The 19,602-nt window shown below is 67.9% G+C and overlaps 6 protein-coding genes across 6 annotated transcripts; 2 read left to right on the forward strand and 4 right to left on the reverse strand.

Annotated features, from left to right (window-relative positions):
• Nucleotides 1-583: 583 nt before the first annotated feature.
• On the reverse strand, nucleotides 584-900 carry EMIHUDRAFT_351563 (hypothetical protein; the record flags this gene model as incomplete). The annotated part of the gene is made up of 1 exon (XM_005792080.1): nucleotides 584-900. A coding segment is annotated over one exon (317 nt), but the record flags the coding sequence as incomplete, so codon positions are not given.
• A 3,451-nt stretch (nucleotides 901-4,351) lies between these two features.
• On the reverse strand, nucleotides 4,352-6,892 carry EMIHUDRAFT_62642 (hypothetical protein; the record flags this gene model as incomplete). Its single annotated transcript, XM_005792081.1, has 1 exon — nucleotides 4,352-6,892. One exon carries the CDS (start codon nucleotides 6,890-6,892, stop codon nucleotides 4,352-4,354), a length of 2,541 nt encoding a protein of 846 aa, XP_005792138.1.
• A 1,547-nt stretch (nucleotides 6,893-8,439) lies between these two features.
• EMIHUDRAFT_433488 (hypothetical protein) lies at nucleotides 8,440-9,628 on the forward strand. The gene has a single exon (XM_005792082.1). The coding sequence runs from the start codon at nucleotides 8,444-8,446 to the stop codon at nucleotides 9,488-9,490; it is 1,047 nt and encodes a 348-aa protein (XP_005792139.1). The 5' UTR covers nucleotides 8,440-8,443; the 3' UTR covers nucleotides 9,491-9,628.
• A 378-nt stretch (nucleotides 9,629-10,006) lies between these two features.
• Nucleotides 10,007-11,546, reverse strand: EMIHUDRAFT_97873 (hypothetical protein; the record flags this gene model as incomplete). The annotated part of the gene is made up of 3 exons (XM_005792083.1): nucleotides 10,007-10,443; nucleotides 10,503-10,557; nucleotides 10,851-11,546. The coding sequence occupies 3 exons, from the start codon at nucleotides 11,544-11,546 to the stop codon at nucleotides 10,007-10,009; spliced, it is 1,188 nt and encodes a 395-aa protein (XP_005792140.1).
• Nucleotides 11,547-15,114: 3,568 nt separating this feature from the next.
• On the forward strand, nucleotides 15,115-17,302 carry EMIHUDRAFT_448930 (hypothetical protein; the record flags this gene model as incomplete). The annotated part of the gene is made up of 5 exons (XM_005792084.1): nucleotides 15,115-15,393; nucleotides 15,581-15,687; nucleotides 15,834-16,118; nucleotides 16,245-16,363; nucleotides 16,442-17,302. The coding sequence occupies 5 exons, from the start codon at nucleotides 15,115-15,117 to the stop codon at nucleotides 17,062-17,064; spliced, it is 1,413 nt and encodes a 470-aa protein (XP_005792141.1). The 3' UTR covers nucleotides 17,065-17,302.
• On the reverse strand, nucleotides 17,303-19,185 carry EMIHUDRAFT_420798 (hypothetical protein; the record flags this gene model as incomplete). Its single annotated transcript, XM_005792085.1, has 3 exons — nucleotides 17,303-17,952; nucleotides 18,075-19,069; nucleotides 19,142-19,185. Coding segments are annotated over 3 exons (1,372 nt in total), but the record flags the coding sequence as incomplete, so codon positions are not given.
• Nucleotides 19,186-19,602: the final 417 nt, after the last annotated feature.

The following is a 19,602-nucleotide window of genomic DNA, read 5'->3' on the forward strand; positions in this document are numbered from 1 at the left end:
TGGGCTGCGGTAGCAAAGGACATGCCCGGCCGCTCGGAGAATGCGATCCGAAACCGCTACCACCGGCTCAAGGGAGCGGAGAGGGCGCGCCAGGCGGCGCAGAGCGCTGGCGTCACCGTCGGCGGCTACCGCTGCCGCAAGTGCGGTGTGTTCAAAAGGGGGCATGTCTGCCTCGAAACTCCGAGCAGCCCGGGCGGAGGCTCGCCGAGGAAGCGGCTTTCTGGGGACATCTCGGCCGACGCGCCGCAAGTCAAGGTGGTCCGCATCTCCCACGGAGGCGAGTCGACCCTCGAGTGGGCGAGTCCGCGGCGACGCGCCCTGCCAGTGGGCTCGCTGGCGGCGCCCGCTCTGGAGGTGCCCCGCCGCTCATCCTTCGAGTCGCGGTCCTCGTCGCCGCTGTCCATCGCATCGATGTGGCCTAACGCGGCGGAGAGAAGTGGAGGCCCCGCGTGTCCGTTGGCCTGTTGAATGCATACTGTGAAGGCTGAAGCAATACTCACTGTCAGCGGCGCGCGCACCGCGCTTCTCAGTACGTGCTGTGCTGCTGGGATCACCTGTCCCTAGATTATCTCGTTTTTGAGTTCAGTTTGTCACATATGTTGGGTCTTGGGACGGAGAAACTAACACGTGCCCAAGCCACGGCCCCTCAGTGCTTCTCTCTGCTCTGAGAGGCTCTATCGGGTCGAGTCTCTGCTCTGAGAGGCTATCGGGTCTCGGCTCGCGCCCGCGCGACGATCCTCCTGGCACTAGCCAGACGCCTAGCCAGACGCAGCTGCAGCGGCAATGGCTGCCGCAGCAGGGGACAGCATCGGGCGCAGCGCAGCGTCCCACTCCGCCCAAGCCGTGCCGGATCCCGGGTCGAGCACCCAGTCGCGCCCAGGGACCCTCATCACGAACGAGAAGTCCTTCTTGTCGCGAGGCTTGCTCCGCTCCATCTCCACCGCCGCGTCGACCCGGATCTGGCCGCGGCGCGACGCGTCGCTTGGCGTGGCGCTGTCAAAGTAGTGCAGCTCCTTGTTCGAGTAGAGCACGAAGAAGCGCTGCTTGAGCTTGCCGCCCAGCAGGCTGCTCCCTTGGCCGCGCTTCCGCATCCATCCCGAGAACACCTCCTCAAGCTCCGCCTCGGTCTCGCCGAGCTTCGCGGGCGCGTCGGAGATGCGGCCAGACGCGACAGACAACACCGATCGCGGGCTGCCTTCCACGTCGCCTCCGAGCGCAGTCACCCACTCGCCCGCCTCGGTGGCCGAGGGCGCGGCCAGCACGTAGCTCCGCTTCTTTGGTACCGTCACCTCGAAGCTGTGTGGCCGATCTGCGTCGAGCGCCGACCCCATCGAGACCTCGACCGATCCGTCGATGGGCACGTGCCCCGCATTCTGCATTGCGTCGAAGGCGCTCTTGCTCCTATAGTAGCGCAGCACCTTTGGGAGCTGGCGCTCCGAGTCGGCGGCGAACAGGACAAAGTAGCGATTCTTCCACGCAGTGTTCACCTCGCCGCGCTTCGCCAGCCAGCCGCTCTTGAGCACACCGTCGCGCGGCAGCCCGACCGTGACCCAGTCGGAGGCCGGCTCAGTGCGTCCGCTCTCCGCGTCGACCTCGTGCGTGCGCGCACCCACCATCGAAGCGGAGCGCCGGCGCGTGGCGTAGCCTCGCGTCTGCGGGGCCTCGCCGTCCGACGCGCCCAGGTGGGGATGCAAGTCAGCCATCCACTGCCGCATCGTCTGTGCGTCGTCGGGGCAAAAAAGCCACGTGCGCTTGGGCGAGAGCACCTCGAAGGCGTGCTCGTAGTTGTAGTCGGCGTTGGCCGCCGCACGGCACGCGGTCGCGTCGCGCAGGTCGATCACACCCTTCGGCTTTGCGGCGGTGTCCGAGTCGTAGTAGAGGAGCTCGTGCGTCGAGAGGAGGACAAAGAAGCGCTGCTTCCAGCTGCCGCCCACGGCGCCCTTCTTCTCCATCCAGCCGCTGCGCAGCTCGGAGACGGGCCGCTCGGGCGCAACGCTGGCGAGGAGGTCCGTCCACCGAGCGAGCAGCGCGTCGTCCGCCGCCAGCGTCCAGCGACGCTCAGGCAGCACAATGTCGAGCCGGCGCAAGCCGGGCGAGCCGAGCAGCCACACGCCGATGCTGCGTCCAACGTCGGCAAAGCCCTCGCCGATGCGCCCCGGCTGGCTACCGGCGCTCCACTGGAGGATGCCGTCAGAGCGGAGCACAAACAGGGCCGTCACCCACCCCTTCTGGCCGCCGAAGCCGGAATCCTGCAACTGCAGCTCCGCCTCCGCGAGGGTCGTCACGTCAGGCGCGGCGGGCGGCGCGATCTGCTGGCTTCCCCCACTGTCGGCGCAGCCGACGGCGGGGCGCAGGTGGCCCAGCCACGCCTCTTGTGAGCTCGCCGACTCGGCGCGGAGCTGCCAAGCGCGAGACTCCGTGACCACGGTGATCTCCCGCTTTTCGCCGCCTCGCACTTCGTTGGCGCCGTCGAGGTCGATGAGGCCGCCCGAGGCGAGGTCCACGGCCTGCTCCTCGCTCTTGAAGTAGCGCAGGACAAACTGGACGCGCACTGCGTCGCCGCGCTGCTCCTGCTTGCTGCACAGGACGAAGAACCTCCGCTTCCAGTCGGAGGTGAGGGAGGCGACTGCGCCCTTCTTCTCGAGGTAGCCTTGGTGCAGGACGGTGAGCACGGCCCCGCTCTCACGCCGCGGGGCGTGCGAGCGCATCTGAGCCTGGAGCACGCCCATCCACGCCATCATGTCGCCGCGGTCGATTGCCCTCATGCGCACGACGGCGCGGGCGGGCGCCTTCGCCGTCTCCCCCTCCTCCGCCGCGGCGGCTGCGCCCTTATGCACCGCGGAGGGGTCGGCGAGCACGAGGTCGAGGCAGTGGTCGTAGTAGTCCACGCCCTTGGAGCGCTCCGCTGAAGAGAGCGCACGGAGGTCAACGCTCAGGGTCATCTCCGACTCGGCCGCGTCTGCATGCGGGAAGACGCGGAGGCGGCCGTCCGAGGCGAGCGCGAACCAGCGCGCCTCCCAGACGGCGTCCGAGTCGTGCAGGCTGCTCTCGTCCTTGAGGTCGGCCCAGCCCTGCTTGAGAAGCTCGGCGCCGCTCTCCGCCGCCAGCCGCTTCTTGCGCACGCCGACGTCCTCCAGCATGACCTCGAGCGCACTCGTCCACGCCCGCTGCTCCTCGGGCGACTCGGCCGCAAAGACCCAGTGCCGCCCCGGCGTGGCGATCTCGAAGCCGTGTCCCTTTGGCGTCGGTGCGATGGTGACCGTCTCGGCGACCGAAACGTCTACCGCGCCCTTGCGTCGTGTGCAGGTGTCCGAGTCGAAGTAGAGCAGGCGCTGCGACGAGAACAGGACGCAGAAGCGCCGCTTGAAGCCCGCCGACGCGGTCTCGCCCTTCTTGTGCAGCCAGCCACTCTTGATCTCCGTCACCTGCAGGTACGGAAGCAGCTCGTGCAGCTCGCGCCGCCACGCGTGCAGCAGCTTGACGTCCGAGGAGCGCAGCGCGTGCGTGCGCCCGGCGGTCTCGATCTCGAGGCGGCCGCCGCCGTCCGGCGTGTCGACAAGCCGCACCTCGTGCGCGAGGCGGACCTGCACGGCCGAGACGCCGGCCGGCGGCTCGAGCCTTTCGAGTGTCATCTCGCGGTTGGAGTAGAGGCGGAAGAGCGCATCCTCCCACTCCTCCCCGGCCTGCATCTCCATGCGCGACTCGAGGAGGAGGGCGATTGGCTTGCGCCGCAGCGTCAGCTCCACCGTGCTCTCGGACGCGCGGATCGCCTCGATGACCTTTTCGTACGACGCGATGTGTTGCCCGTTGACGCCGAGGATGATGTCGCCCACCAAGATGCGACCGTCCTGACCGGCGACGCCGTCGGCCCAAACTGCGCCAATCGTCGCCGCCTTGCGGTAGTGGTCGACCTCGAGCCCGAGCCCGTGGTCTCCTGGGGTCAGCTCCACGGTGAACTGCGTGTCGTCCCGGGAGGCGAGCGCCGAGAGCTGATGCTGCGCCACAACCTCGTTGGCTGCGGCTTGCATCTCTCCAGCCACCTGCGCCGCAATCTGCTCCGCCGTTGGCGCCTCGGCGTTTGCCTGCGCTTCCGCAGCCGCTTCGGCCGCGGCTGCGGCAGACGCCGCGGCGGCGGCGGCTTCTGCAGCGGCCTCCGCGGCCGCCTTTGCCGCCTCCGCCTCTGCCTTCTCGGCGGTGCCCTTGGCGGAGGCCGCCACCGCCGCCGCCGCCGCGGCGGCCTCCTCCTGCCGCTGCCGCTCCTTCTCCTCGCGCAGACGGCGCTCCTCGGCCTGCCGGCGCCGCGTCTCGGCAACTTCGCGCTCGCGCCTGCAGACACACAATGCGCAACCCCTCAAAAGATGCAGTGTGGCGGAGCAGGCTGCAGCCGCACGCAGCGCACCGGGCGAGGAAGAGAAGCTGGCGCTTTCGGTGCTCGACGTAGATGATGTGGCTGGCGCGGAAGTGCTGGATCTGCCGGGCGGCGGCGCGCATCTTCTTCAAGCGGAGGCGGCAGAGCGACATCCTCGCGTAGCCTTGGAGCCTCGCCGACGCCTTGCGGCGGCGCTCCCACTGCTGCACCTGCGAAGCGGAGTGGACGCGGAGGGCGTTGCTGGTGGGGTACCGACCTGGGGTGGTGCGGGGTGCGGGGTGTGGCCTTTTCGAGCAGCTGCGGCAGCATCTCGGAGATGTCGCGCTCCGCCAGCTCCTCGAGCACCTGCCCCGCGCCGGCGCGAAAGAAGAGCCGGGTTCGACCGATGCGGAACGCCTCTGCGGGGATGTCGAGCGCGAGCGCGAGTGCCTCGCAAAAGTGCGGCGGCTCGAGGTCGCGCAGGAAGGGCGGCATTTGCTCGGCGTAGCGCTCGTGGATCGCCTTGAAGGGAATGCGCGTCGGAAAGCCGTGCGCCATCAGGCTCACGGCGTCGACGGTGCCCGAGCAGCGGAGCTGTGGCAGCACCAGCGATGGCACAAACTCGGACGCCGCCAGCCTGGTGTTGGGCTTGACGCAGCGGATGAAGTGGGCGGTGGTCGCGTTCAGGTCCGCAACCAGCTCGTTCAGATCGTTGATGAAGCGCCTTGAGACCGAGTTGAAGCTCTGCCCCTTGCGGCCCGAGGCTGCGCCCACATCAAAGAGGTCCTTGACGAGCCCGACCCCCGACGCGGCGAGCAGCTCGGTAAAGTCGGCATGCAGCGTGTCGTTGTTCTTCTCGACGAAGCCGCGGCCCGTGTAGACGACGTCGCCCGCAAAGTGGCGCACGCAGAAGCCCTCGTCGGAGCGGAGGTCGCGCCTGCCCGCGAGCCGAGGCTCGACGAAGAAGTCGTTGCTCGCGTGCGTCGCCGCCGCCGCCTCGCAGAAGCTCTTGTCGGTTGCGTTCGGCCGCTTGCACGTCTCGTCGAGCAGCCGCAGCAGGCCCGAGGGCGACTGCTCGATGAGCGCGATGCACCGCGAGTTGTCTTGGTACTCGACGTCCGGCCGACGCACGCCCTCGGCCGCGTACAGCTCCTCCTCCGCCTTGAAGACAAACCTGAGAAAGAACTGCTGCAGCTTCTCGTTTGCAAAGTTGATGCAGAGCTGCTCGAACGCGTTTGTCTCGAAGGCCTCGAAGCCGTAGACGTCCAGCAGTCCGATGAAGGCCGGCGGCGCCGCCTCGCCCCCCTCGGCGCGCGTCGCGCGATTGATCCAGCCGATGGTGCGCTCGAAGAGGCGCGCGTAGGTGGCCTTGGCGAGGGCGTCGCGCGCGAGCGCCGCCCGCTCGGGCGTCAGCTCGACGCGGGTCGTCTCGCCTCGCGTCACCAGCGTGCGCGCCAGCAGCAAGGAGCCGAGGCGCGGCAGGCCGAGCAGCTCCGCCGCCTTGTCTAGGGAGGCCGAGGTGGCGGGCTCGACGGAGGCGGCCTCGTCGCCCTCGAAGCGGACGTTGCCGAGGTGGAGCAGCCCGGCGATGACGCGGAAGACCTCGCGGACGGTCTGGGGCTCGGCTCCGACGGAGGCGAGGGCCGCCCGCACCACCTCGAAGGCGGCGCCGTCGTCCCAGCCGGGCGCCTCGAGGGTGCCCGACTGGTTGAGGTAGTGGAAGCCGGATGGCCCGGCGTCGAGCCCGAGGCAGGCGAGGTCGGGGTGAGCCGCCGCCGCGACGGCGGCGTAGAAGATGTGGTAGTTGCGCTCACCAGGCGCCTGGTAGGGCACGCGGCTCTTCTCGAGCAGGTACTGCTTCGTCGTCGCGCCCAGCACTGATCCGCGCTCCGAGAGGCCAACCTTGACAAACTTGCCGAAGCGCGACGAGTTGTTGTTGCGGCTCGTCTTTGCGTTGCCGAAAGCCTCCAGCAGCGGGTTCGCCATCAGGATCCGCTCGGCGAGGTCCCCGCCGACCGACTCGGACTTGGACCGCCACGCCAGGTACGCCATCAGATGCTTGTTGGTCTCGGTCTTGCCGGACCCGGACTCGCCCGACACCACCAGCGACTGCGAGCCCTTGGTCCGGACAAAGCTGCGGTACGCCTCCTCGGCCAGGGCGTAGACGTGCGGCTCGGCCGCCCCGAGGGGCTTGCCAGCGTACTCCTCCATGAGCGGGGCGCCGTAAATGGGCAGCGACTGGAAGGGGTTGACGGCGATGAGGATGGCTCCGACATAGGAGTAGATGGACTGGTCTTCGTAGCGAGCGCGAAGGTTGTGCAGGATGGTCGCCTCATTGATGTGGATCAGCGCGCAGCTATCCGCCGCCGAGGCCACATCGTTTGCGAGGCTGACGTCGGCGGGCCGCACCAGCCTCTCGCCAGACTGGCTCCGCACCGTGTAGCCCTTGCCGCGCTCGTAGGACTGGACGACGGCGGGCGAAAAGACCTCCTCCTTTGGGCCGCCGCGCACCCATACGGACGAGCCAGCGGCGATGCCGGCCATGAGCTGCACCAAAAGCGGCGGCCGACTTTGGCCGGGCGCACCGCGGAGTGTGTCACGTACGTTTTCTTTCCAACCGGCGGAGTGCGACCGGCCAACCACTCAGCGAGCCGTCTTTTTACCAGGTTGCAACCCTAGTTTCGCACTGTGCTGTGAACGCTGCTGGTTGGCGTCGGTTGCGCAGCACCCCGTCCCCATCCATCCAGGTTGTTGGTTGGTTGCTGCCCCAGGTCCCGCACCATGTAGGTGCAACGCCCCGTTCTCTGGAACTGGATCATGCTTGTTCGGGTACGTGGTTCGCCCGTCCCTGTGTCCCGTGCACGTCGCCCGTCGGCAAAGCCGACGATAGGTGCAATGCACGCCGCTGGTTGTGGGGAGGACGTGCCGCTCGATGCTGAGAGAGAGATTTTTAAAGACCAACAAGAAATTCTCGATGCTGCGGGCGGCGTTGACGTTCACAGCCAGTTCACGTATTTGGCCCCAGCTCTTCGGCTCGCTCCGCTCGCCGGTGAGTTGGTTGGTTGCTGGCAGCGTCTGAACCACAGCGTGTCCCGGTCCATAGTTTCTCTTCTTATCCGTTACCATGTAGAGCAAGGTCGAGGGCGGGCCCTTTCGGGCTCGGGCCGCCCTCTTGCCCGCACCTCTGCGGGGCTTGCACGTGGCAGCGGCGGCTCAAGATCCCAGCGATCTCGAGTTCTTCACGCTATCCACTGCGCCGCGGCTTCGCCGCGCCCATCCAAGCCCAGGGCTTGGTTTGCTGATACCCGCATCTCGCTCTGCGCATCTCTGAGGCTACCCGCGCGCCGACTGCTACGCGCGCGGCGAGAGGCGCACCCCATCGGGGACAGGATTGAGGCCCCTGTACAAGCTCGGCAACGCTGCCGTCGTTGCCCTCCCGAGCCCTCAACACGATGCCGCACATTGCGCAACCCGTTCTGCGCACATGCCGCAGAGAGGAGTTTTCACTCTTCCGTCGGAGTTTCTCCTTCCTGCAGGCGAGAGCCATCAGCCTCTCTACTTCCAGGGGAACATCTATGCCACACGCTATCCCTGGGACGGTCCACAACCCACACTCTCGCTGCAGTCGATCCAGCCCTCGCACTCCCCACTGGAGATCTAGCCGGGCCCCCAGGCTGGGACAGGATTGGAGCCCCTGTGCTGCGTCTGTCTGTGGTGATATGTGGGGGACACTTTCTCCTCCCTATTCATGTGAGTCACTCGACTGCGTCGAGGGGGGGGACGTCTGAACCACAGCGTGTCCCGGTCCATAGTTTCTCTTCTTATCCGTTACCATGTAGAGCAAGGTCGAGGGCGGGCCCTTTCGGGCTCGCTCGGGCCGCCCTCTCGCCCGCACCTCTGCGGGGCTTGCACGGGCAGCACCCCAGCACCGGGGGGTCCTGAGAGCTGTTGGTTGCCGCTCGATTCACAGCACAGTGCAAAACTAGGGTTGCAACCACGTAAAAAGACGGCTCGCAGGCCTTCCCAAACTAGTGACGGCGGCGAAAAGAAATGCATGCAGGGCTGCGTTGTTCCGCCTCCTCGCTTCTCATCGCCATGCACATGAGACCGGCACGCGTCGCGTGCACACCGCTCGCTCGCGCCGCCGCCTCGAGGGCATTCCCGCGGGCCGCAGCGAAGAGGCTTCCGCCGCTGCTGCGAGGCACGCGGCGCCCTCTGAGCAGCGGGACAGACGACACTTTGGTCGGCGGGCGCGGCGGCGCCTCCTCCTCCGCCGCCCCGCCGACCGGGGGGCAGGACGCAGGGCCGCGGCGCGTGCTCCTGCACTCGTGCTGCGCGCCTTGCTCGGGTGCGATGATCGAGGAGATGGTGTCGGGGGGTCACTCGGTGACCATCTTCTTCTACAACCCGAACATCCACCCGCGCGCCGAGTACGAGATCCGCAAGGCGGAGAACAAGCGGTACGCGGCGGAGCTCGGCATCGCCTTCGTCGACGCGGACTACGACGTGGACGAGTTCCACCGGAGGGCGCGCGGCCTCGAGTTTGAGCCCGAGCGCGGCCGGCGCTGCAGCATGTGCTTCGACATGCGGATGGACGTGACGGCGGAGTACGCGTCGCAGCACGGCTTCGACTGCTTCACCACGACCAACGCGACCTCGCGCTGGAAGGACATGAAGCAGGTCAACGCGTCGGGGCTGCAGGCGGCCGCCAAGCACGGCTTCCGGCCGTACTACTGGGTGTACGACTGGCAGACCGACGGGATGACCGCGCGCAAGTACCGGATCAACGCGGAGCAGCGCTTCTACAAGCAGGAGTACTGCGGCTGCTCCTACTCGCTGCGCGACTCGAACGCGTACCGCAAGGCGCAGGGCATCCCGCCCGTCGCCATCGGCGGCGAGGCGGCGGGGAGCGGCTCCCGCTACTACGACGACCCCGAGCGCGACGCCGCCGAGGAGTCGCAGGAGGTCGTCGACTCCTTCTTCGAGTCGGACGCCTCCTGCTTCGGAGGGAACCGCCTCTACCACGACCGGCGGCGTGGCCCGGACGCAGAGTCGGTCTACGGCGGGCGGCGCAGGCAGGGCGCGGAGGAGTCGGCCGCAGCGGCGGGCGACGACGAGATTGTGGAGCGGAACAATTGGTGAGCCGGTGGGAGAGTGCCGCGCGGTAGCCCAGCGCGCGCTCGCTAAGGCCCGCTTAGAGCCGCCGAGTGATGAGAGTCAGAAGATCACATGTACATGAGTAATTCTCCGTGTGTAGTATAATACACACACGCGCCATCGGCATCGCGTCAGCCGTCAGCGTCACGCATAAATATATAAACGTATGTACGGCTTTTGCTCATCGATTTACGCGTGTACACGGGGTAGTGGTACGGGGGCCGCGGCTCTATTTCCTCCGGGGATGCACGAAAATACATTGGTGCGGGGTCCCCCGTCGGGAGGAGCAGGAGGACGACCCCGCGGCTAGCGCGCCCGTAGGCCGTAGCCGCCCGACCACCCCCCACAAAGTGCCCTGCACACTGCAAAGATCGCACGGGCGTCGGGCGGGGACCTGTTCCTTGTGCCAGCTTTATGCGCACGGCCCATCCTCGGAGCGGATCCTGGCATCCTGGGCACCCCATCGCCCACAACCCACAGAGGAGAGCGACCCGTTCTCGATCACCTCCGCTTGTCCGCTGCGCGTCGAATGGCCGGAACAGTTGGCGCCGGCGAGCGTAGAACGCCTGCTGGCCCCCTCCACAGCAGCGCGGAGAGCGCCCCGCCCACCATCAGCGCAAAGGTGAGCGGCGGCAGAGCCACTGCGAGCAGCGCGCAGCGCAAAGCGGTGCGGAGGCGACCGGGCGGCGCGCCGCCGCCGCAATCGACCTCCTTGAAGTTTTGCGCCGTTGCGGGAGGGTGGCCGACTGTGTTTGTGAGCGTGCCCAGCCCCTCTGCGGAGAGCGCCACCTCGTCGCCGGGCTGCAGCCACCTACGGAACGGTTCAGGGAAAGCTCGGGCAAAGCTCGACGCCTCCTCCTTCACCTCGTGGGCTGCGGGCCGCCTGCCGATCTCGAGGCCGCAGCAGTTCGGGACGGTGCCCATCCCGATGAGCTCACCTGAGGGGCGAGGCCGGGCGGCGGGTGCGCGGCGGGCCCGATCGTCCTCCCCACGCAACAGCAAGGGGCGCCCGGCTGCAGGCCCTCGTCGAGCGCCATGTACCGCACGAGCGCCTACAAGGACGGAGGAGAGCCGCCTGAGCAGTGTGAGCCGCCCTCCTCCCCGCGGGGCGCAGCCGCCGCCTCGAGGCTGCACGCGCGCGCCATGCCCGTGCTCGACTGCTCGCCGCCCGCGCCGCGCCATGCCTCGCCGTTCACCTTGACCTCCACGCGCAGGCCACGCCCCTCGAAGAGCGAGCCTACGGGCGAGGCGAGACGCGTCCGGAGAGGCCGGCGCGGCGCGCAGCCCCGCGGTGTCAGAGCGAGCCGCGGTCGCCCGGCGCCCAGAGCTCGTCGGAGGAGACGACATCGAGCCCCATCGCCGTCGCCGCCGCCTTGCACTTGACAAAGCCAAAGCCGACCGAGACCAGCTCGTCGGCCTGCACGTCTCTCGCCGAAAAGTCGTTGATGAGCACGAATCCGCCGAGCGCGGCGGCCACCTCTGCGGCGGTGGCCTCGCGCGAGACGGGCCGCGTGATCAGCACGGCGACCTCGAGTTCGTAGTCCAGCCAGCCGCAGGTCGACGGCCACGGGGCCTCGTCGCCGTCGGCGATGAAGGTGCACGGGTTCCCGTGGTAGTAGCCGGGACGCGCAGCCGGGTTGACGCCAAAGGGCAGCCGCAGCGACTTGCCGATCTGCGAGAGCGCCATCTGCAGGAGGTGGCCCTCCTTCCCGGCCACCGCAACGAATCCGCGCACGGCCTGCGACATGTGCTGCACGTAGGAGCCGGCGTCGCGAAAGCTCCTCGGCTGAAAGGGCAAGACGAAGCCGCTCTCCACGACGCACGATGCCGATGCGGCGGCCGCAAGCTCCGTGGCCGCCTCGAGCACGGCTGGGGAGCACGCGAGGAGGGCGACCACCGATCCGGCGCTCGTCTTGATCTCCTCCTCCGCCGCCGAGAGAGCAGCGGCCTTGGCGGCAAGCGCCTGCTCCAGAGACACCCACCGCTGCTCCTGGTCGCGAAGGCACACGCCGAAGCTGGGGTGGAGTCGGAGGCGCACCATAGGCCGCGCGACGCCGAGGGTCGTCGGCGTGAGCCGTGTGTGTGCCAGTCTGCGGCTCTGCGCCCTTCTTGTGCCGAGGAAGATGAACCTGTTCGACTTTGCCTCCTCATTCCGCAGCTCTGAGGACGGGGAAGATGACTCAGAGGAGGACGAACCAGTGGAAATTCAGTTGTCAGATGTCACGATGCATCCGAAGGGGACCCCAGCGCCGGCATCATCCGTAGAGGCACGAGTGTTCGAAGAGAGAGTGGACCTGAGCAACAACATGACTTGGAGGCAAATGATCGGAGTGGGAGTCAGAAATGTGGTCCTTGCGCGAGGGGAGCTCGATAGACTCGAGGGGCCAGGATACGCCGCAAGGAGGACGGAGTTGCGCCGAGAGGCGAAAGAAGCCGCGAGAACAAGGGACCGGCAGGCGGCGGCGTCGCAGGACGAGGCAGAAGAGAACGACGCGACAGAGGGGGAAGTGACAAGGGAGAGAACGACGAGAGTGGGACAGCCGCGAGGTGGCATGAAGGTTGCAGCGAGAAGCGGCGAGAGACTGCGAAAAGAGATACGAGGAGGCAGACCCCCCAGGGTGGGCGACGGCTAGCGCATCACACCCTCCTCTCCTTAAAATCCCTGTGTGGTGGCGGCGTGCCGTTCTCCCATCCCTCCCTTGGGTTGTGTGTTTTCTTTCTTTCTTTCTTTCCGCAGCTCTCGATGCGCTGCGATAACTTGCGAATTTTTTTCGGGCTCCTAGCTCGCCGCGCACTGGCCCCTGCTGCGTCCCCGCGCCCCGCGCCTGCACGGTGGCGTGGCGCCCGCCCTCCACCCGCCTCCCCGCGCGGGCCCGCTCCCCCGCCCGGGGCCCCTCCACCACAACTGTACTAGGATTCCTATTACTATCAACAGCATGGGCTTACGTTCCAGGGTAGGGTTGGGTGGGCAAGGCTATTCACATGCACCATTCGTCTATTTCTGGAGTTTCTCCTTTGGCAGCGTTGGGTAGCGTCCATCTCCCTCCCTCGTGAGATGACAAAAAGTGTTAGAGTTGTTTGGTATTGCTAAAAATCTCTCTCTCGTGAGATGCAGCGAGCGAGGAGCGAGCGAGCGAGCGTCGAGCGAGAGAGCGAGAGAGAGAGAGAGAGAACAGAGAGAGAGAGAGAGAGAGAGAGAGAGAGAGAGAGAGAGAGAGAGAGAGAGAGAGAGAGAGAGGAGGAGGAGGAGGAGGAGGGGGGGGGAAGGGATCCAGGGAATAACGCCACGACGGGCACTTGTCCGCTTTCCGTCCACGTGGCGCCAACTTTGAAGCGAGCGAGCGACCGATGTGGACACGCCATGCAGCTCCGCAGGAGCCGTTGGCGGGTGCCGAGCGAGAGGGCGCCCCGCCGTGTCGCGGCAACGCGTCGGACCTCGCATTCCCGACGACCGACGCGGCGCTGCACGCAGCCATGAGGCGATGCGGCGCGGTCGGCGAGCTGTCGTGTGGCGGCGATTCAGAAGGCAGGCAGGCACGTGAAGAGGTCCGCCGCCTGCCGCGGCTGCTCCGCCGACTCAACTGCGCCGTGTTGCCTCGTGGCGCGCTCAGCGCTCAAGTCAATTTCTTGGCGCACGCGGCGGGCGTCCACGAGGACCTGCTGCCCCTGTATGCATTCAACGCCCTCAGCTCCAACCCAAACTCGACGGCGGAATTGGTGGTGGAGGACGCGGAGGACTTTGTGCTGAAGCACCACCAGGCGGCGGAGTTCCTCCTCGCCCGCTTTGGGCCCAGTGCTGTCTGCGTGCGGAAGAGCATCGTCGTGAGCGGCGACGCGGCACGCAGATACCCCCTCCTTCCCACCTAGCACACCCTCTCCATCAGCGCTCGTAGCTGGCAGAGCTGGAGCCGGCCACCAGACAGCCTGGCACCGCCCCCTGCGGACGACGCGCGCACACACACCGGGCTCGGCGCTCCGCTGCAGGAGCAGAACACCGTCCGCTTCATGATTGCTCCTCAACGGCACGCAGAGTACACGTGCGCCGTGGGCCCGGCTCCGAGCGCGACGCGACCATACTGCGGAGCTTAAAGAGGCATTCCGTGTTAGGTACATTGGCGATGTTGACATCCTGCTGTCGGCGCCGCGCTGCCGCCGCCGCCACGTCGAAACTGCTACCGTCTCACACTTTGCGCTGATCGCAGGAGCCCGTCATCAACGCCAAGCGGCTGCAGCAGATGCGGCACTATGGCCTCCCGTATAGCAACGTGCTGCGCGCCAGCGACAACTGCAGCCGCCTCACCGGAGTCATGCTGATGCGGACGCGCGACTACTACACGCCACGGCTCCTCTCTAACCAAGTGCACGGCTGCTTTGGGTGCCACCGTGACGAGGCGCGCGGGCCGAGAGAGGATCGCGCGGGTCGAGAGAAAGGCACTCTGCTCGCAGCCCCGCCTTGACGCCCCACAGGTCTACCTGCAGCGGCTGGTGCGTGCTTCAGGGCATGGCCTGCCGCCTTGTGGCGTCCGCGGCAGCCCGAAACTCGCGCGGTGAAACGCACCCACGAGTTGCGTGAGGCACCATCTTCCAGCCTCGAAACCGGCTCGCCTTCTGTTGCAGGTACCGCCCGATACACGGCGCGCACCTCAGCCTGAACCGCGGGCCGGAGCGGCGCATATGCCTCGCCGTCCCATCCGATGTGCGTCTGCGGCCACTTTTGCTCACTCGCGCAAGCGACCCCGGCCAACATGTGATCGGGGCAGCGTCGCCATCGCAGGCGGAGAGTTCGTGGTGTCAAGTGCTGCGGCAGCCCGCCCTCTCCGAGTTCCTCTGCCACAGCGCTGCCGGGCGCTCGATGCTGAGGGTGCGCCCCGATGCGAGCGCGCGCGCAAGCCGCTCCACACTCGCCGATGGCGGCGGTACGGGAGAACGCTCCCGCCTCAGCTGAGCTGTCTCCACCGACACCGCGTCAGGCCTTTGCGAGCAACATCGCCGCCGAGAGGGAGGGCAACTACCGCACTGCGGACGATGCCGGGTCCCCGAACGGGAAATGCTGCCTGCCTAGTCGGCGATGACTACTGTTGTCGAATGCTCAAGCATGCTGCATACGCTTGACGGAGGGTGTGAACGCGGGCTTAGAGTGAGGGTCAGAGAGCGGTGTTCGCACGGCCAAGGCCTGTTTCGCGGAAGAAGAGCTTTGGTATCATTCCATCTCTGACCCAGTGCGTGCGGTCCTCTGGGCCCACATAGGGTGGGGGGAAGACGGGGAAAAGAGAAAGAAAGCGGGAGTGTAAGGTGTGCCTATATGGGCTTCCAGTATCGGACCTTCAAGACATGCGCTTTTGGCCGGTGGCCTCCTCGGACATGGTACCTCCGGTGAGATAGTTCGAGACTGGGGCCGATCGAACTTGACTTGTTCGGAGGAGGAATCCGGCCAGCACGGGTACAAAGAGGGGTACCCGGAGAATCCCCAGCTGCGGAAACGTAGTGTCGCTCAAGAGGTGCGATACTGTATCGGACCTTCAAGACATGCGCTTTTGGTCGATGGACTGAGCCGCGCACTTTTTCTTCTCAAAGACGCCGTGCACGGCGTGTCGACACAGCTCTCGAATATGTCGTCGACTCCCCTGTGGACGGGCTCGTACATCGAAGGCCACGGCGCCTGCCGCGTCGGGAGCCTCGCCAACTCGCTGCCCGGCCACTTCGACGAGAAGTGGCGCGTCGAGATTGCGGAGTGCAAACGGCTGTGCGACAGCCACCGCTGGTGCGAGGCTTTTGAGTACGGCTCCGCCACAGGCTATATGCGATGCGAGCTCCACCGAATCCTCCCGACGCACGCGCTGCCGATGCCGTCCTACACCTGCTTCGTCAAGGACACGCCGCCGGCTCGCGTGCACTGGGGAGGCAGCAGCAGCCAGGGAGGAGGCAGCACGGCCGCCGCCACCAGCAGCGCTCTCGTGCCGCCTCCGCTCTCGGCGCCGTCGCCGCTGGTAGCGCCACCGCCGCCGCCTGCCCCGCCGCCGCCGCCGCCGCCTCCGGCCCCCGGCATGCCTGGCAACGCGCCCCGGCCACCTCAAGTTCTGCCTCAAGTTCTGCCGGTGGCTTGGTCGCACCAAGGAGTCCAGACTGGCGGAGGGGCGGCGGGATGGCAGGGCGCGTCGGGCGGCGGCGTCGGGTCGGGCAGCGTCGCTGCGCCGAGCGGCGGCATCGCTGCGCCCGGCGGGACGCTGGGCGCCTTAGCCTCGCCCGCCTCTGCCTCGCCCGCCTCTGCCTCGCCCGCCTCTGCGAGTCGCTTCCCGACCGCGCGTCGCTACGGCACCGCGATCGGCAGCACGGGCACGGGCGCGGGCTCGCACAGCGCCGATTGCACCGTCAGCCCGTACAAGGACCTGCGCCGCTGCGACTTTACCGGGCAGAGCCTCTACCTCGCCAACTTCGAGCACGGCGTCGCGGACCAGCTGGCGCTGGTGCGAGCGGACCTGACGTACGCGAAGCTGGACTACGCGCAGATGCGCGACGCCGACCTGACCAACGCAACCTGCCGGCACGCGACGACCTCGCGGACCCTCGGGGGGGAGGGGGGGGGGGTGCACGGGCTCCTCACCCAGTCGAGTCGGTGACACAGGAGCGAGCTCCACTAACCCTAACCCTAACCCTAACCCTAATCCTCACCCAGTCGGGTCGGTGACACAGGAGCATGCTCCATGCCCATGGCTCCATGCCCACATGGCTCCATGCACAGGTACGCGAGCCTCAAGTCGACGAACCTGAAGGGCGCGACCTTCGACGGCGCGGACCTGACGCAGGCGCTGATGGAGGGGGCCACACTCACGGACGCCTCCTTCGTCAACGCGACCGCCGGCGCCGTGCGGCCTCGACGGGCGCGACATCTCCCACACAGACACGTCCCTGACGCGTCCCAGTGACGTGGCCGCACAGGCTCCGCCGTTCTCAAGGGCGCGCTCGCCGCGAACGCCAACTTCGCCCGCGCCATGCTCAACAATGCCGAGATGGAGACGCTGCAGGCGCCGGGGGCGCGCTTCGAGTATGCGAGCCTGATGTACGCCGACTTCTCGAAGAGCAACTTGCGCGGTGCAACCTTCGTCGGCACCGTCTTCTCCTTCACCTCCTTCAAGGAGGCGGACCTCACGGGCACAAACTGGATCCGCGCTTCGGGCCTCGAGACGTGCGACTTCACAGGCGCAATCTCCGCACCGTACGTCCTCGCCACGGTCGTGCTGCCGCCGCCGCCCCCGCCGCCCGAGGAGCCGGAGCTGCCGCCCGGCCTCTTTTTCCAGTACGCCCCGCCAGCGCCCGCGGCCGCAGCGCAGACTCGTCCCGGCTACGGCCCCGGAGGCGTGCGCGTGGTCACGCGCCCGCCACCCCCGCCGTACGCCTACGTCTACGGCGGCGCACCCACCACGACCGCGCCCGCAGCCACACCTGCAGCAACGCCCGCAGCAGCGCCCGCAGCCACGCCCGCGGCAGCGCCCGCAGCGAGCCCGGCCGCTTACAATTACCTGTACAGCGCGGGCTCGTACCCCCAATTCACGGGCCGCTGAGTAAGAGAGAGCAACTCGTGGGACCAGCACGTGCACATGCTAGCAACATGTGTGCGCGTGTGTGCTACGGCCCCACAGTCCCCACAGAGTCAGTGTGCGAGATGTTTCTCTCTCACCTCTCCGTGTCTGTGTCCGCTGATGTCTCGCTGCCTGGTGCCTCGCGCAGGCACCTTGCACCATAATCCAATTTCCGTATGTACGGCTTAAGCGCGCCCCCGCGCGTAAAGCCGTACTGCGTAAGCCGTAACACACACGACGACATCGACAAACAAAAATGGACAAATATTGCGGGAAGCAAAGTGTACACGCACGGCACGGCTTTACACTGTCACTGATCGCACGGGGCACGGCAGGCCACAAGCGGCCAACGGCCTCACTTGACGCGTCTCACTCACAGGTTCTCACACAACCGATTACGTCATGTCTCATGATCCACGCCGCACTGTCACCGGCACCGATCGGTCCGCCCAACTTGCTCCTCGAGAAACGACGGCGGGTCATCGCGACTCCTCGCCCGGGCTTTGCGAGAGACGAGTCTCTCAGAGAGGAGAGGGCTCACACGGCGGCTCCAGCGCACAGGTCGGACTCGATCTCCTGCCAGCTGAGGTCGTGTGAGCAGGGGCTCGGCAGCAGCTGCGGGCTGGCCAGCTGCCGCGGGCTCGCGCCCAGGCTCGCGCCATCGCCTTTTGCGCCCGCCGTCGGCGTCGCGGAAGGGTCGAGGTAGTGGTGGTTGGGGTAGGGGTGCGGGTAGAAGCCGCCGGCGTAGACGGGTGCGCCCACGTGCTGTGGCATGGCGGCGTGGGCCATGGCGGGGTGGGCACCGCGCGCAAGGCCGGCGGCGTGCGCGGCGTGAGGGTGCAGCGGCGCGGCGGTCGGCCGGTCGTTCGCCTGCGGGACGCGTGTCACGGACGTGTCACGGACGTGTCACGGGCGTGTCACGGACGTGTCCACACGGACACCGGGAGTGGAGGGTGTCGCTGCTGCGGGGTGAGGGCCAGGCCGGCGCGCGCCTGCTGCAGCTCGCGGAACTCAAAGTCGAACTGGTCGGTGGGCGGGCCGGCGTCGGGCGCTGCCGCGGCCGGCGGCGCGGCCGGCGCGAAGGCAGGGTCCATGCAGTCTTGGCCGAGGCCGATGCTGCTGAGGGTGGCGGAGAGGCCGGTCTTGAGCTGCGGCCGCGGAGGCGGCGGGAGCGTGAAGTAGGCTGGAGCAGAGCCTGGCGGGAGAGCGGCGGCGGGAGGGTAGCCGCTCTCGCCGCCGCCTGCCTGGCCCTGGCCGGCTCCGCTCCAGCCCTCGCCGCCGTTCGCGGGAGGCATGGCCGCAGGGCACGGCGCCTGCGGCGGGTACCCTTGCGAGGGGGGGTACCCTTGCGAGGGGGGGTACCCTTGCGAGGGGTGGCCGTCGTACGCGGCGCCGTAGTACCCTGCGGTGTACCCTGCGCCTGCGTAGTAGTAGCCGCCCGCCCCTGCATACGCCACCAGCGGAGGCGGCCCTGCTCCTGTCCCGACGCCTGCCCCTGCCATCCCGGCCCCTGCCATCCCGACTCCTGCCACAGGCGGGTAGGCGCCGCCCTGTTCCTGCGGCCTCGGGAGCCTCGGGAAGGCGCTGACGCCCGGCGGCTCTCGGCCGAACGCAGAGAGAGACAGGGCGCCGTCCCCGGCGGGAAGGTGCTGCGCCCAGAAGGGCTGGTCCCCCGCGACCGCAGCTGCCCTCTGCGCGCCCCAGGACGGCCCCGTAGTAGCCGGAGGAGGGCCTTGCCACAGCTGGTCCCCTTGCGGGCGGCCCTGCTGAGGCGTCTGCTGCGGGCGCGCCCGCTGCTTGGGCCGGCTCTGCGGCGGTGCCACGGGCCGCGCCGCCGCCTCCTTGATGCGCTGCGTCGCGTACGCGCCGAGTTCGGCGCCCTTTCGGACGAGCGCCTCCTCGCCCTCGACCGCCTCGCTCGAGAGGGCGGGGCAGACGTGGCCGCGCTTGGGCTGGCCGCACCGGCGGCAGCGGTAGCCGAGGATGCCTGGAGGGGGGGGGGGGGGGGGGGGAAGCGCGGCGCTGCGGAGAGCCAGCGGAAGGCGCGGGGCACGCACACCCTTCGACTGGTTCTCCTCTCGCATCTCCAGTGCTCGCTCCATGCGAGTCCAGCGGTTGCGCACGCCGTTGTCCGTCCGGCCGGGGAGGCACCTGCGCGTCGTCGCGGGGAGCGGTGCGGCTCTCTCTACCGCCTGTGGCGACACACAGTCTTGTCCCGCACGGCGACAACACGCCCCCCTCGCCCTCTTCTACCTATAGCCCTCTACAGCGGAGGCGCGCTTGGCGATCGCCGACCAGCGCTTGCCGGACTGCTGAACCATCTGAAGGATGACGAGGTCCTCCTCGACCGTCCAAGAGGGCACGCGGCTGCTGTCGCTGCGTAAGCTGCGCCCTCCGCCCCAGCCCCGCCCGCCGCCTCGCCCCGCCCGCCGAGGCCTCGGCGCCGACCCGTTGTCGTCTTGGTCGTCGCTGAAGGGCAGCGCCGCCCCCTCTTGGCCGAGGCCCGCTTGCTGCGGGAGG

Source organism: Emiliania huxleyi, assembly GCF_000372725.1.
Source record: "Emiliania huxleyi CCMP1516 unplaced genomic scaffold EMIHUscaffold_11, whole genome shotgun sequence".
NCBI classification, from domain to species: domain Eukaryota; phylum Haptophyta; order Isochrysidales; family Noelaerhabdaceae; genus Emiliania; species Emiliania huxleyi.